General features: G+C 40.9%; 1 protein-coding gene across 1 annotated transcript in view; it reads left to right on the top strand.

The window, feature by feature from the left end:
• CGNL1 (cingulin like 1) overlaps window positions 1–9,969 on the top strand; it is a 485,508-nt gene extending 475,539 nt beyond the window's left edge. The window contains exon 19 of the mRNA XM_069222401.1: window positions 9,260–9,969. Within this exon, the coding sequence (XP_069078502.1) occupies window positions 9,260–9,416 (157 nt within the window). The 3' untranslated portion in view covers window positions 9,417–9,969. The remainder of the gene's footprint in view (window positions 1–9,259) is intronic.
• Window positions 9,970–16,722: the final 6,753 nt, after the last annotated feature.

The raw sequence follows: 16,722 nt of genomic DNA, 5'->3' as shown, positions 1-16,722 counted from the left end.
GGACTCCATTTCAATTCTGTCCCATATGCCACACAAACTATCCACACACAGAGCTCCATCAGGTTTGTAACCTGTGTCTACCTCTTAACCACAATGAGTAGAACTGTGAGGCCCGTTGATCTTTTCAATCGAAGAAGACATTGTGGGATCACAGAGTGCTGTGAAAGGAAATGCAGCATAAAACCTCAAGGAAACCCCCAACATTTTCGATCTCCATCATAGCGAGCAGGAGGAGGAACAGCACAAGGCTTCGGCAGCAGTAGAGGAAGCCCTTTCCATCCTGGACTCCGAATCTGACTCTGAAGTAGAATTTGGTATGTAGATCCAAGATCTTCCTTCGGGACAGCGCTCAGTGAGTACAAATGCCCCTATCCAGCCTACTAAAAGACATTCAGTTCTGACCGAAATTACAGCTACCAGGCCACGACTGCTAACAGGCCTCGGTAGGCACCGAACATCAGCTAAGGATGCCCCACCCTCTGGCCCGGCACCGAAAGCCAAGCTGAAACACACCTTTGCTGTACCGAGCTGAACAATCTCGGTGCTGAGTCAAACACCTACCTGCTCAGCTCTGAGAAATCCACTCGACAGCGCTTCATCTCTGACGATCTCAACACAGACCAACTTTGTTACTGAAAACCTCTGACTCAGCACCAGAAACAATCCTAGAAACTATGGCAGAGAGGATCATACTGAAACAAAAAGAAAATACATATCCAGCCTTTTACTGGATACAATATGGCCAGGGTAGTGTAGTCGGCGCCTACTCCATCAATACACCAGCTTAATTTTGAGGAGGCCACTGCAATGCCAGTACCTCCTAAAAAGAAAAAGAACATTGTCGCTACTCCTCTACATCCACCTTTGCCTGCTTCTCCACCATCTTCCACCACCTCCTCTTTTTCTCTCACCATCTACCACCTTCTTCCACACATTACTGACATAGGTGTCATCACCCCTCTAGGCTTCCCACAATCTTACATAGGGACTCAGGTAGAAAGCAATAACATATAGCAGCCACCAGCACATCGATGGGACACTTATGATATTGATTTCCCCCTGGAGATAAGGACATGGACCTCTACTCAAATATGCCCTCACCCCTGGATGATGCAACATCATTCCAGGACCTTTTTGCTAGGACAGCTGCATACCAGCAGGTCCCATTGCATAAAGATCCTATAGAGGATGACTTTCCTTTTGAAATGTTATCTTTTACCACAAGAGCATGTCAATATCTGCCTATGTTAAAAGGGATGACATGCAGAAGCCATATTTAAAGATCCAGTACGTACGCACAAGGGTGGACAAAAATTATAAGGCTGCACCCTCAAACTCTCCATACATACAAGGGCCAACTCCCTCCAGATTCTTTAGTAGTATCAAATGCATGAAAAGGGCAAAGTCCCAAACATCAGCAGATGCCCCTCCACCTGGTAAAGAATCTAAGTTGATTAATGCATCTGGTAAAAGGGTTGCATCCAAGCAGCTAATCACTGGCTCATAGGTAAGGGCTCTTAGCAAGTTACAGACCCCATTGAGATGAAATGGAAGAACTCCTCCAGCACCTCCCTGAGGAGTATCGGAAAAAAGGCCAGCAAATTTTTCGGGAGAGTAAATTAATCTCCATCAATTCAATTAGATGTGCCCTTGATGCAACGGACACAGAGGCTAAGGGTTTTAACACAAGCATTCTGTTATATAGACATGCCACGTACTAACAGGATGCCAAACCAACATAATTAGATGCCGCTACCTGTTCCTCAAGAAGTTTTTCTGAGGCACATATAGGGGAAACAATTTGAAAGGTCATGGGAATGGTGCCTCCACTGGCACCACTCCTTCCACCTCTTAACAGTGACACTCTTTCCATTCCCCCCGACCATCAAACACCTATCAGGGGATGTCTACAGCAATTCTTTCCTGCTTGAAAAAACGTAACCAAAGATCAGTGGGTGTTGGATATTATCCAACATAGTTATTGCCTGGAATTCCTCAAATCACCTCCAAACATTCAACCAAACAAACTTTCCATAGAACATTCACATTTTTTAAAACAAGTAGTACAAGGTCTCCTTCAAAAAGAAGCTATAGAACCTGTTCCCCTGTAAGAACAGGGCATAGGAGTATACTGTACTTCCTCATTCCCAAAACAGACAGATCACTTTGACCTATCCTAGATATCAGACCGCTAAATCATTACATCCTTTCAGAACACTTTCATATGGTAACTCTCCAAGATGTGATCCCTCTGTTACAACAGAGCGACCTTATGTCTGCACTAGACTTACTGGATGCCTACCTTCATATTCCAATCCATCCAGCGCACTGCAAATACCTCAGGTTCATGATATATTACAAGTTCAAGGGGCTTCCATTCAGGGTCACTACTGCACCTCAGGTGTCCATCAAATGTCTTGTAGTACATGCAGCACATCTCCATAGACAGATCATTCATGTCTTCCCATACCTCGATGACTGGCTCATCAAGGCCAGTATGTTTCCATTACGTTAACAACATACACAGGCCACTGTTCTCATTCGCCATCAATTGAGTTTCACCATCAATATACAGAAGTCACATCATCTCAGGTTCAGCCATACCTAGAGGCTATTCTCTGCACACAGCTATGGTTAGCTTACCTGAATTTGGTCAGAATTCAGAACATAACAACATGGCGAAACAGATTCATCCCAATCAACACATAACAGGACAGTTCAGAGACTCTTAGGCATGATGCCATCTTGCATTGCAATAGAATTACATGGCAGGCTACACATGCAACCATTGCAATATGTCTGGTGCGTCCATGGTCTCAGTCACAGGGTTGGTTACAAGATCTAGTGTTGGCAAACAGCTGCACACATCACTCTCTGCAATGGTGGAACACACAAAACCTATCCAAGGGGCGGCATTTTCTCGAGTCGCTTGTTTCCCAGATTATTCTCACAGCAGATGCATCCTTCACAGGATGGGGTGCTCACTTGCAGGACCTCATAATACAGGGACTCTGGGATTCCAGACATCAAACCCTACTCACAAACTACTTAGAAATTCAAGCCATTCACCTGGCATTGAAAGCTACCCTAATTCACCTAAGAGGCAAAGTTGTATTAGTCCGGACTCTCAACTCAACAGCTATTTTTAATCTACAAACATGGGGGGGGGGAGACAGACACACTGTCTACAGTTATCACACCTATCTCAGAAGATTTGACATTGGGTAAAATGCCCCCACATTCACATACTGGTGGATCATCTCCCAGGCATGGACAGCAGCCTTGCTGATCTTCTCAGCAGGATATGGTAAAAATTCCATGACAGGGAACTCCACCTCTCCTCCTCCTCCTTTACTTTCACAAATGGGGGATTCCACACATCGATCTATTCAAAACCGAAAACAATACAAAATGCCCAAACTTTTCCTCAAGGCTCCCACACCCCCTATCCAAGGACAGTGCTGTATGGGTGAACTGGTCAGGGATATTTGCCTATGCTTTTCCACTTCTCTCTCTCTTCTTCCGTTTGTGATTCTGAAGCTCAGACAAATGTCTCATCCTCATTCTAGTAGCTCCTACTTGGGCTCGACAAGCATGGTTTACCACACTACTCGATCTCACAGTAGTGCCACACAAGAAGCTTCCCCTCAACCCAGATCTTCTCACTCAGTAGCATAGAGAAATCAGGCACCCAAATCCAAAGGAACTCAACCTTGCAGATTGGCTCCCGAGGTCATAGAGTTTGGTTACCTCAACCTCCCACAGGAATGTATAACCATTCTCAAATACAGGGAGTGCAGAATTATTAGGCAAGTTGTATTTTTGAGGATTAATTTTGTTATTGAACAACAACCATGTTCTCAATGAACCCAAAAAACTCATTAATATCAAAGCTGAATATTTTTGGAAGTAGTTTTTAGTTTGTTTTTAGTTTTAGCTATGTTAGGGGGATATCTGTGTGTGCAGGTGACTATTACTGTGCATAATTATTAGGCAACTTAACAAAAAAAAAATATATACCCATTTCAATTATTTATTATTACCAGTGAAACCAATATAACATCTCAACATTCACAAATATACATTTCTGACATTCAAAAACAAAACAAAAACAAATCAGTGACCAATATAGCCACCTTTCTTTGCAAGGACACTCAAAAGCCTGCCATCCATGGATTCTGTCAGTGTTTTGATCTGTTCACCATCAACATTGCGTGCAGCAGCAACCACAGCCTCCCAGACACTGTTCAGAGAGGTGTACTGTTTTCCCTCCTTGTAAATCTCACATTTGATGATGGACCACAGGTTCTCAATGGGGTTCAGATCAGGTGAACAAGGAGGCCATGTCATTAGATTTCCTTCTTTTATACCCTTTCTTGCCAGCCACGCTGTGGAGTACTTGGACGCGTGTGATGGAGCATTGTCCTGCATGAAAATCATGTTTTTTCTTGAAGGATGCAGACTTCTTCCTGTACCACTGCTTGAAGAAGGTGTCTTCCAGGAACTGGCAGTAGGACTGGGAGTTGAGCTTGACTCCATCCTCAACCCGAAAAGGCCCCACAAGCTCATCTTTGATGATACCAGCCCAAACCAGTACTCCACCTCCACCTTGCTGGCGTCTGAGTCGGACTGGAGCTCTCTGCCCTTTACCAATCCAGCCACAGGCCCATCCATCTGGCCCATCAAGACTCACTCTCATTTCATCAGTCCATAAAACCTTAGAAAAATCAGTCTTGAGATATTTATTGGCCCAGTCTTGACGTTTCAGCTTGTGTGTCTTGTTCAGTGGTGGTCGTCTTTCAGCCTTTCTTACCTTGGCCATGTCTCTGAGTATTGCACACCTTGTGCTTTTGGGCACTCCAGTGATGTTGCAGCTCTGAAATATGGCCAAACTGGTGGCAAGTGGCATCATGGCAGCTGCACGCTTGACTTTTCTCAGTTCATGGGCAGTTATTTTGCGCCTTGGTTTTTCCACACGCTTCTTGCGACCCTGTTGACTATTTTGAATGAAACGCTTGATTGTTCGATGATCACGCTTCAGAAGCTTTGCAATTTTAAGAGTGCTGCATCCCTCTGCAAGATATCTCACTATTTTTGACTTTTCGGAGCCTATCAAGTCCTTCTTTTGACCCATTTTGCCAAAGGAAAGGAAGTTGCCTAATAATTATGCACACCTGATATAGGGTGTTGATGTCATTAGACCACACCCCTTCTCATTACAGAGATGCACATCACCTAATATGCTTAATTGGTAGTAGGCTTTCGAGCCTATACAGCTTGGAGTAAGACAACATGCATAAAGAGGATGATGTGGTCAAAATACTAATTGGCCTAATAATTCTGCACTCCCTGTAGATATGTAACCCTACAACCAGAGCGATTTATGTTGCTAAGTCGAAAAGATTTGTTTTCTACTGCTGTGAAAAACATATTGACTTTTTTAATGAAAATATTCCAAATACTGTTTACTACTTACCTCATTTGCACACCTGTGATCTAGCATATATATCAATATGACTGCACTTAGCCGCAGTAGCTGCTTATCTACAAAACAGGCAACACTTATCATTAGTTGAAGTACAAGTAATTAAGGCATTTTTGGAAGGCCTTAAAAAGGTAATTCCACCCAGGATTCTCCCTGCACCAACTTGGATCCTAAATATTGTACTTATTAAACTTATGGGTCCACCATATGAACTTTTGCATAACAGCCCTCTGCAGTTTTTTTCCTGGAAAATAGCCTTTTTAGTTGCAATCATTTCACTCGAACATGTCTGTGAGCTCCAGGCTCTAACAATGGAGAAAGCTTGCTTCCAACTACACAAAGATAGGGTGGTTCTTCATATCAACCTAAAATTCCTCCCAAAGGTAGTTTCAGCTTTCAACCTAAACCAATCAGTTAAACCAGCAGTTTTCTTGTCACAACCTGATTCAGTTGCAGAAAGGGCCCTACATACATTAGCTGTAAGAAGAGCGATAATGTATTATATTGACAGAACTAAAGAATTTTGTAAAACCAAACAACCCTTTGTTGCTTTTTCATCCCCTCACACAGGGCAGCCTACATCTAAATCAGCCATCTCAAGATGGATAGTCAAATACATTCAGACTGGTTATACAAAAGCTAAAAGAACTTTGCCTACACTTCCTAGAGCACACACTACTTGTAGAGCTGAAATTTGCAAAACAGCTACATGGTACCTCCACACACTTTTACTAAACATTACTGTGTGGATGTCTTAGCACGCACGCAAGCAAATGTGGACAAACAGTATTACATACCCTATTTCAGACAACTCCTACAAGTTGGCCACTGCTTTCTGGAGGGCTTTGCTTTACAGTCTATGCAGAGCATGTTTGTCTACAGCCATACATGTAATCAAGCAAATTATGTTACTGACCCGGTAAGCAACTGTTTGTGGCATGTAGTGCTGTGCATTCAAATGCCCCACCCCCTCCCCAGACACCTGTGGCTGTTGCAATATCTTCCTTATACACAAATGCATGGACATCTCTTACTATCACTTACACTCCACTCTGATCCGACTGCGGTAAAACAATCTAGCAATGGAGTTGATGCCCATGCGCACCATCACCGAGAGGAGGAGTCATGCTGTCTTGTGACTTGAGAAGCTTTTATGAAGAACAACAACTTTCACAAATCCAGTCCCAACAGTAGATGCAGGAGTATGCAGAGCATGTGAATCTACAGCACTACATGCCTCAAACAGATACTTAAAGGGTAAGTAACATAATCTTGTGTATTTCAGCCCAGTGTTTGCTGACTGAGGGCGATTTTTAAATGTGGATTTCGATTTTTTAAACGTTTTTGTTTAAGATTCCCTTGCCATTCAGTGTGGGGGATCTCTTCAAAAGTTAACGTGTGTTTTTTAAAAGATGAAATGTTTGCCTCCATTGTCCTTGTTTCTGCAGTAAAGTTCAATTAACATATATATATATATATATATATATATATATATATATATATATATATATATATATATATATACATATATATATATATATATATATATATATATATATATGTGTATGTTTATTGGCATGTGTAGCTGCAGATACACTTGATGTGTATATTCCACCATCTAGTGTTGAGCTCAGTGTTGTTTTTCTTTATATATATATATATATATATATATATATATATACCATACATTTTCTAACTCTGAACATTTTATCATCATACAGACGAGTTTAAAATTTAGATAGCCTGCTTTTTGGGGGATTTTAGTTATAATTTAGTAGGTTGGGGACAAAAACTAAATTAGAATGGACTAACTTGAAATTATTGTTCTGTTCGGATGTATGATGGTTGTGTCTGGGAATGTAAGGCTGTGCTGGGCATTTGAGAGTGATTCACTTAATTTGAGGCTATTGTTTAGTATTTAATGCTATTGGTGGACATGATTGTGTCTGGGTATTTCTAAAGGTGAAGCTTGACATTCTAGCTTATGCCTTGGTGTAGAGAATTGGGTTTTTAGTTGACACAGGATATATACCTCAAGCAATAATCACAGTCCTTATCAGAGTGAACCACTAAAGTCACCAAATAACCTTGCACTCAACCCCGGAGCACAGAGCAGACAATCGTAACTTTGAGGCAATGTGTAAAGTATTAATGCAGTACTAATGTAGTAATAAAGTCGAGATGCAAAACATTAAATATTGAAAAATGCATTAGAACAAAAAAACTAACATTTAATTAAGAAAAGTACACCAAAAATCACAAAAATCCAAAATGTGGAACCTAAGATATGATTTTTTTTTTTTTTTTTTTTTAAAGTAGAAATGATGCCACAGAGCACCAACAATAGTTAATGGCAAAAATGCATTAGAACAAAAAACTAACATTTAATTAAGAAAAGTACACCAAAAATCACAAAAATCCAAAATGTGGAACCTAAGATATGATTTTTTTTTTTTTTTTAAAGTAGAAATGATGCCACAGAGCACCAACAATAGTTAATGGCAAAAATGCATTAGAACAAAAAACTAACATTTAATTAAGAAAAGTACACCAAAAATCACAAAAATCCAAAATGTGGAACCTAAGATATGATTTTATTTTTTTTAAAGTAGAAATGATGCCAAAGAGCACCAACAATAGTTAATGGCAAGAAATCCAAGGTAACACTGCAGAAAGGTGACATTTACCAGCACTTGGTATATGATGGGTTTCCTTGCATATTTGTTATTGAGCATATAAAGCTTCAGGTGGAATAGGATGTAATACCTGGGCATCTGTGGATAGAATTTGAATATGTCACAGCTGTGCCCTGGCTGGTTGGAGCTGCGGCAGCGCCATGGGCCGGGCATGACAGTAAACTAGTTATTACCGATTGTAACTAAAATGAACATTTATCTGCTTTAGTTTAGTTTATTTATCCTATACTTGAATTATTGTTATTACCTAAACACTGTCACTTTCTTTCAGGGTCAGTTGCCACTGAGAATTACTTCCTGTACTATCATGGTGGGGCGGCGGTCATAGGATGCATGGTGTTTTGGTGAACAACACCCTGGTGCTAACATTCATTCATTTTATAGTTGTTCTAAATAAAAAGCACAGAAGTACTTGGATAATCCTTTCATTTTTCCTGAACTGCATGAGCACTGCTATATTTAAAACAGTCTCCTAATATATTTTTGATTTGTTTGGAGAGGGTCCTGTCATTCTTAAATTATTGATGACATTATAAGTGTCTAGGCCGTAATGGTATCGTCAGCAACTTCCACTGGGTTACTCACACCATTCAATAGGCAAATCCCTACCTAGGAAATATATTACAAGTGGGTTCATGTGGCAGGTTGTTTCTGCTTAGACATCTTTGCTCAGATTTGTTTTATTAAATATTTTCATTGTATCTCAATTTTGTAAACCACCTTGACCATTCCTATATTGGTACTGCTTTTGGAGCTTTACAATGTGGTTTATATATATGAGAAGGTGATGTCCAAGAAACTGAGATATACACATCATTAAATGAAACGTTTCTGAAAATCAGGATTTTTATAAATGGATAGTGGTTGTTGAGCATGCATTCATGTTTCAAATTTGCATAAATAGGGCATGAAAGAACCTGCTTCATTTTAAATGTAAAATCTGAGAAGTATTCCTCTATCACAGAGACTGTCATTTGATGCAGGGCTATAGAATGCACATGAATCAACCACTTTGTATACACATATTTTATGTAGTGGTTTTTTATTATAGTAATACTGTTCCAAATCTTTTTTTCAGCAGGCGCAGGAGTTCACCAAGTAAAATGCTGAATGACCTTGATGATGACGATGATTTCAGTACAGATGCAGAAAGTCTTTATGATGCTCCTTCCGGATACAAATACTCAAAGGATAATGATTTAATTGGCTTTAAAATGCACAGTTCTGGCCATTAGCATACAATAATCCGTGCTGGAGAAGTAAAGACTTTCAAACTCAGATGTTTTAGACTATTGCAGATGGAAATATATGCTTTGAGTTTTGCCCAAATACACTGTCTGCTGCTTGAGTTACAAGAAATCAACAGTTGTAATGTTTAGCAATCTATGCATTTTTTTATATTTTAGATAAACATAATCATATACATAAATATCTATATATATGACATTTATATTGTGCTCAATGCTTCACTTAAATGTAATATACCTGTTTGTTCTGTAAAGAAGGAAAGCTAAAACAGAGCCATTTCCCAAATTAAAAAAAATCAGACTTAGTTATTTGTGAAAGCTTTAAAAAAGCCTTTTGTAATATGTAAAATAATTGTAAGTAACAATATATGTATATGTTGTAAATACTGAAATATTGACAGCTATGCATAAGTGCCATTTTTTAAATTGATCTTTTGAGAGTCAGTTCAATTTTAGTATAGACACAAATCTATATTATAGATTGTAGTCAGTTATGTCTTTATTTTTTTAAATAAAGTGGCACTTAGTATAACACCTCTCGTAAGAATATCCATATGTGTATATTTTAAATGCCTTGAAATACCTGCATCATTCTGAAAATAGGTTGTGTAAGTATCATTTTGTGGTGATATTTCTCATGATTGTTGGTCCCGGTTTGCTAAATTACAGTACACATTCAGTGAATGTTACCATCAGTTCTTTAAATAGAGAAATATTAAGTACAATCACTCACTCTTACATAATCTGTGCTTTTTATGGGCTTTTGCCAGTACTGATGACAGTATTATAGTCTTACTCACAATCAAAAAATAAAAGTGTGAGTACCGATAGCTTGTCTACAGTTTCCCTTTAATGTACTGTATGCTTTGTTGGATGATATGAATATTTCTTTAGAATCAATAATACAACCTAATGTCAAGTCCTAATTTGCCTTCCACGCTAAATGTGCTAGGAAAAAACTGGCAAAGCCTCAACTCTACAACATCATTACTTTTTACTGTTCATACAAATAATTGAAAGGAGGGATAGGCAACTCAATATGATGATGAGTCTTGAAACACTTGTGAACAAAGGTATATAAGGCATCTGCATTCTGCTGTATATGATACCATGTAGATATAGTCTTCCAAATTTCACTGTACAAATTGCATTATGTATGTAATTACTATTGTAATTGCTTACCTGAAGCCATTTACAACAAATCTAGTACTAGATATAATACACACTGAAGTGGTGTTAACAACAAGGATTTAAGATTGCCAAGATTATGAGCTATCATTCAGTGAGATTCTCAGTGTAACTTTGTTATACATTTCTAACTATATTTTGCTTAAATATACATGCAAAAGACAATCTTTATTGAAATGTACACAATCATCACTACTTTACTGTCCAGAGAAATTGTTTTAATTATTTCTGAATAAATCACATTATATATAATGGTATAATATACTTTTACAGGATGATTTGGTGATTGGTATAAACACAGTGCACAAATGATTTGAACAGCTTCTTTAAATATATGGTCTTTCATACAAAATGAGAAACTCTTGCTTGACATTGATGCGTTCAGTACAAGGTTAGTACACCCTACAAAGGGTGATGTTGCTTTGATGTCATATTCAAAAATACATCGTCAGAACTGATAGATACCTGGTTGATTGTAATATGAGGTGATAATCAAATATCATGAGAAAACATAGGAATGCAAATTCCCCTAGCCTTCAACTCTTACTGATTTTTTGATGCAGGAGTGTCATAATTGGTTCTAGGTCTTCCTTAAATCATCCTGGAAACAGTTAGCCACTTAGATGTGTAATCAATGGTTCAAACACGTCTTTTAGTAGGAGCATGGAGAGGTGTAAGCAGCCCTGAGGGAAAGCAGGGAGCCCCACACTGAAAAAACAAACAAAGAGGAGCCCAGGATAGAGCAAAAATAACAAAGGTGTGGTGACGGGAATAATACAAGCTGTCCGGCATAAGAGTAGTCCCACAACTGCTGTTGCCATGCATAGTCTTCAGATGTTCATAACAGTACTGCATTGATGTGAGTTGTGTAGACAGTTAAATTAAGAGCTTGTTCTATTTGTATTTGTGTTTTTAATATTTTATTAACATGTTAGGAACTTAAGCATTTGCATTTAGTGACTAAGGGACTAGTCTTGTGGGACAAGTGGGGGTAATAATGGCGGCTAGTTCCACTGTTTGTTGGCTGTGCAGTAGATTTTAAATAACAGAAATACCCACAAGCTTCTGGTGACACATTAAAAACAAAACACCCCAATACTGATGGGCCCCTAAAAGAAGCTACTGTACACTTTTTTTTTTGCTCAGCTACAAATCTCTGAAATCTAAACATGAGTGCAGTGATTATACGTAGTAGCCATCCAGCCACGAAAGCACTGTTGTGTCGTCCCCAGTGTCTAGGATTATGGCACCCTTTACAAAGTATTTGAATGTGATTGATGTGGAGGCAAGAGAGAAAGACAATTGAAAAGATAATGGATACCATGACTGAAGAAAGCAATGGGTAGAGGCAAGTATTAGGAGCAGAGTTTTTAGAGGCAAGTAGAAGGTGCAGAGGTTAACCATATAGGGGACCCATTATGTTGCAAGGGAGGAGGAGAGTACAAGAGCTGACTTAAATGGAATTGCCAGTAAAAATGGTGTTAATTCATATAACAGGATGAACACTTGATGTTCAGTAGAGAGAAACTGATGAGATCAGTAGAATGCTAAAACTGTTTACCTGCCAAGATGTAGTAATTAATATAATGCCTCACCTGTTATATATCTTGGAATTTCAACAGTGTTTGCTGGGGCCGTATGGAACCTTTAGAAACTATGAAAACAACTCCATTATGATTACTTACACATAGAATAACATTCAAATAAATCATTCAAGAAAAGAAGCAGCTCCATAGGAAACACAAAGATACACAGTGATATTAAAAGTGCACTGATCAGTATTAGATCATTAAGGGTTACTATTTGTCTATGGACTCTCTTATTAAAAAAGCTAGAAATGGTGGACTGTAATTTAGTTTCAATGCAACTAAGCTCTGGAACTCTCTTACCTTGACCATTAAAGTTATAGATAATGAGTTACACTTTAGAAAAGCTATTAACATATGCCTCTTTAAACAGACTTATTCCCTTAGGTATCTTCCTCATCTTGTATGATGCAACCGCTCCTTGCCAGCACTGGAATGCCTCTGGGTCACCATGTGCTTAATAAATTCTATAGTATAGTAAGGGCTCAAGAAGTGGAGCTTAACTCCTTCATTGAGGAGGAAACCCAGGTATTATTTTCCCTATGGAAGCATGAGTATATGACGCCCCTGGCCTATATCTATTATTGATTCTATCAGGCAGTAGTTTGGGAGTGAATAGGGCATTAAGTGTGACAATATTTAAAGCCAACTTGCATTTATTGGGGGGTGGGGGTGTGTGTATGTGTTTGTGTGTGGGGTGTGCATGGGTGTAGGTACTGCGCCAACAACAAACCCATAGACAGGCATCTAGCAGGACAAAAGGAAGTTCCTTCAACAACCAGACCGTGTTGACATCCTCTTCTCTGCCTTTCAAGTGTACTCCAAGAGTTACATGTAAACCCAACAGACCGCTCATTCAGGATTTGACACCCAAGTAAGAGTAGTGTAAAAAAAGATGCCCACAGTCCCCACCCTGCATATTCTGTGTGGTTCAGAGGAATCATCTGTGCCCATTCAGATCAGCTTATTGTTTGTTCGTGGCATTTCAAACCTATTTAAGGCTACTCACTGGATGGAAGAAACTTGGGAGCTGTAACTAATTAGCCTCCAGGGACGTTAAGCAGACGAAAGATACATTTCTAAAACTCCCTCTTCCTTAATAATTATTAAAAATCCAACTTTGCCATAGAATGGTATTTTTAATAACTATTAAACAAAGTTCTTTATTTTTCTAGCTAGTCTCATCACAGGGTAACAGTATTGACCTTTAATAGTGCTTCCCAGTGTTTCTGTATGGGCCAGCCAGCCTTTCTACTCTGAAAAAAGCTTTTGGGGACCAGTTACTGTAAGGACTTGTTAACTTTAAGTTTCTACGTGTCTGACTTTTAAATACCATGCTCCCTGCTTTGTGCACTACAAGGCCTACCTAGGGGTGACAATTTTATTTTAAGTATTTTGTCCTTTCAAAGGATTTATTATGACAAGTCAAATTGCAGGTTTTACACTGCTACATTCATGCTATAATGGTAGGCCATAAGCCAAGTTTCACTGTCACTGTAATGGATGAGACAATAGGTGCAGTAGTCCATCAATGGCATTTAACTTCCAGGCCCAGAGTACAGCTTGTACTGCCTACTAAGGACGTATGGGCAAGTAAAATATACCAAATAGGGTTATGCCAGTTCAACCATAATCAAAGGGAGACCACATGTCCTTTGTTAACGGAGATAAAGTACACACAGTGTTAAAGCCAGCAACACAAATATGGTCCAACAAGGTTAAAAAATCCAGACTGGCCATGCATAAAAGGCTAATTTCCTACAAATATAAAACACATGCAATAAAACCCAATAATAATCTTTGGATTTGGATTTTGCATCACATATATATAGATTCCTATTCACTTAAAGATCAAAATGAACAGAGTAATTGGTATATAGGGGAGCTCAAAGAAATAAAAAAGAAACTAAGGAGAAAGCAAGGAAGTGTCAGAAAGATTAATCTAATTAAAAATCAGCAGCCCCTATACGATGTTACATAGATATACTGTTTTAAGAAAAAAAGAAACCCCTTTCTACAAATTGAAACGTCTTACTATTCCCCAAAGTAAACATAGAATTAGCAGACCCTGAAAAAACAAAAGCTGTTACGTTCTTAATTCCAAAGAATGGTACAATAAGATGGAGAGCTAAATTGAAATAATCAGATATTTCATAAAGAAGAAAATAAGAGTGGAGAAACAAAGAATCAGAAGTGCGAATAATAGAAATTTGCCCTTGTTGGAAAGAAGCATGCAATATTCTAATTTCAAGAAGTAATGCATGACGATGTGGAAAAAATTCAATCCCTCTGAGAAGGACCGGACACTAAGGACATGTAAAGAAATGGCTCCCTGTTGCAGTTACCCCCCACTTTTTGCCTGATACTGATGCTGACTTGACTGAGAAGTGTGCTGGGACCCTGCTAACCAGGCCCCAGCACCAGTGTTCTTTCACCTAAAATGTACCATTGTTTCCACAATTGGCACACCCTGGCATCCAGATAAGTCCCTTGTAACTGGTACCTCTGGTACCAAGGGCCCTGATGCCAGGGAAGGTCTCTAAGGGCTGTAGCATGTATTATGCCACCCTAGAGACCCCTCACTCAGCACAGACACACTGCTTACAAGCCTGTGTGTGCTGGTGAGAACAAAATGAGTAAGTCGACATGGCACTCCCCTCAGGGTGCCATGCCAGCCTCTCACTGCCTATGCAGTATAGGTAAGACACCCCTCTAGCAGGCCTTACAGCCCTAAGGCAGGGTGCACTATACCATAGGTGAGGGTACCAGTGCATGAGCACTGTGCCCCTACAGTGTCTAAGCAAAACCTTAGACATTGTAAGTGCAGGGTAGCCATAAGAGTATAGGGTCTGGGAGTTTGTCAAACACGAACTCCACAGCACCATAATGGCTACACTGAAAACTGGGAAGTTTGGTATCAAACTTCTCAGCACAATAAATGCACACTGATGCCAGTGTACATTTTATTGTAAAATACACCACAGAGGGCACCTTAGAGGTGCCCCCTGAAACTTAACCGACTATCTGTGTAGGCTGACTAGTTTTAGCAGCCTGCCACAAACCGAGACATGTTGCTGGCCCCATGGGGAGAGTGCCTTTGTCACTCTGAGGCCAGTAACAAAGCCTGCACTGGGTGGAGATGCTAACACCTCCCCCAGGCAGGAATTGTCACACCTGGCGGTGAGCCTCAAAGGCTCACCTCCTTTGTGCCAACCCAGCAGGACACTCCAGCTAGTGGAGTTGCCCGCCCCCTCCGGCCAGGCCCCACTTTTGGCGGCAAGGCCGGAGAAAATAATGAGAAAAACAAGGAGGAGTCACTGGCCAGTCAGGACAGCCCCTAAGGTGTCCTGAGCTGAAGTGACTCTAACTTTTAGAAATCCTCCATCTTGCAGATGGAGGATTCCCCCAATAGGGTTAGGATTGTGACCCCCTCCCCTTGGGAGGAGGCACAAAGAGGGTGTACCCACCCTCAGGGCTAGTAGCCATTGGCTACTAACCCCCCAGACCTAAACACGCCCTTAAATTTAGTATTTAAGGGCTACCCTGAACCCTAGAAAATTAGATTCCTGCAACTACAAGAAGAAGGACTGCCTAGCTGAAAACCCCTGCAGCGGAAGACCAGAAGACGACAACTGCCTTGGCTCCAGAAACTCACCGGCCTGTCTCCTGCCTTCCAAAGATCCTGCTCCAGCGACGCCTTCCAAAGGGACCAGCGACCTCGACATCCTCTGAGGACTGCCCCTGCTTCGAAAAGACAAGAAACTCCAGAGGACAGCGGACCTGCTCCAAGAAAAGCTGCAACTTTGTTTCCAGCAGCTTTAAAGAACCCTGCAAGCTCCCCGCAAGAAGCGTGAGACTTGCAACACTGCACCCGGCGACCCCGACTCGGCTGGTGGAGATCCGACACCTCAGGAGGGACCCCAGGACTACTCTGATACTGTGAGTACCAAAACCTGTCCCCCCTGAGCCCCCACAGCGCCGCCTGCAGAGGGAATCCCGAGGCTTCCCCTGACCGCGACTCTTTGAACCTAAAGTCCCGACGCCTGGGAGAGACCCTGCACCCGCAGCCCCCAGGACCTGAAGGACCGGACTTTCACTGGAGAAGTGACCCCCAGGAGTCCCTCTCCCTTGCCCAAGTGGAGGTTTCCCCGAGGAACCCCCCCCTTGCCTGCCTGCAGCGCTGAAGAGATCCCGAGATCTCTCATAGACTAACATTGCGAACCCGACGCCTGTTCCTACACTGCACCCGGCCGCCCCCGCGCTGCTGAGGGTGAAATTTCTGTGTGGACTTGTGTCCCCCCCGGTGCCCTACAAAACCCCCCCTGGTCTGCCCTCCGAAGACGCGGGTACTTACCTGCAAGCAGACCGGAACCGGGGCACCCCCTTCTCTCCATTCTAGCCTATGTGTTTTGGGCACCACTTTGAACTCTGCACCTGACCGGCCCTGAGCTGCTGGTGTGGTGACTTTGGGGTTGCTCTGAACCCCCAACGGTGGGCTACCTTGGACCAAGAACTAAGCC

Source organism: Pleurodeles waltl, chromosome 3_1 (assembly GCF_031143425.1).
Source record: "Pleurodeles waltl isolate 20211129_DDA chromosome 3_1, aPleWal1.hap1.20221129, whole genome shotgun sequence".
In the NCBI taxonomy this organism is placed as follows: Eukaryota; Metazoa; Chordata; class Amphibia; order Caudata; family Salamandridae; genus Pleurodeles; species Pleurodeles waltl.
This window is presented reverse-complemented; position numbering and strand designations above follow the sequence as displayed.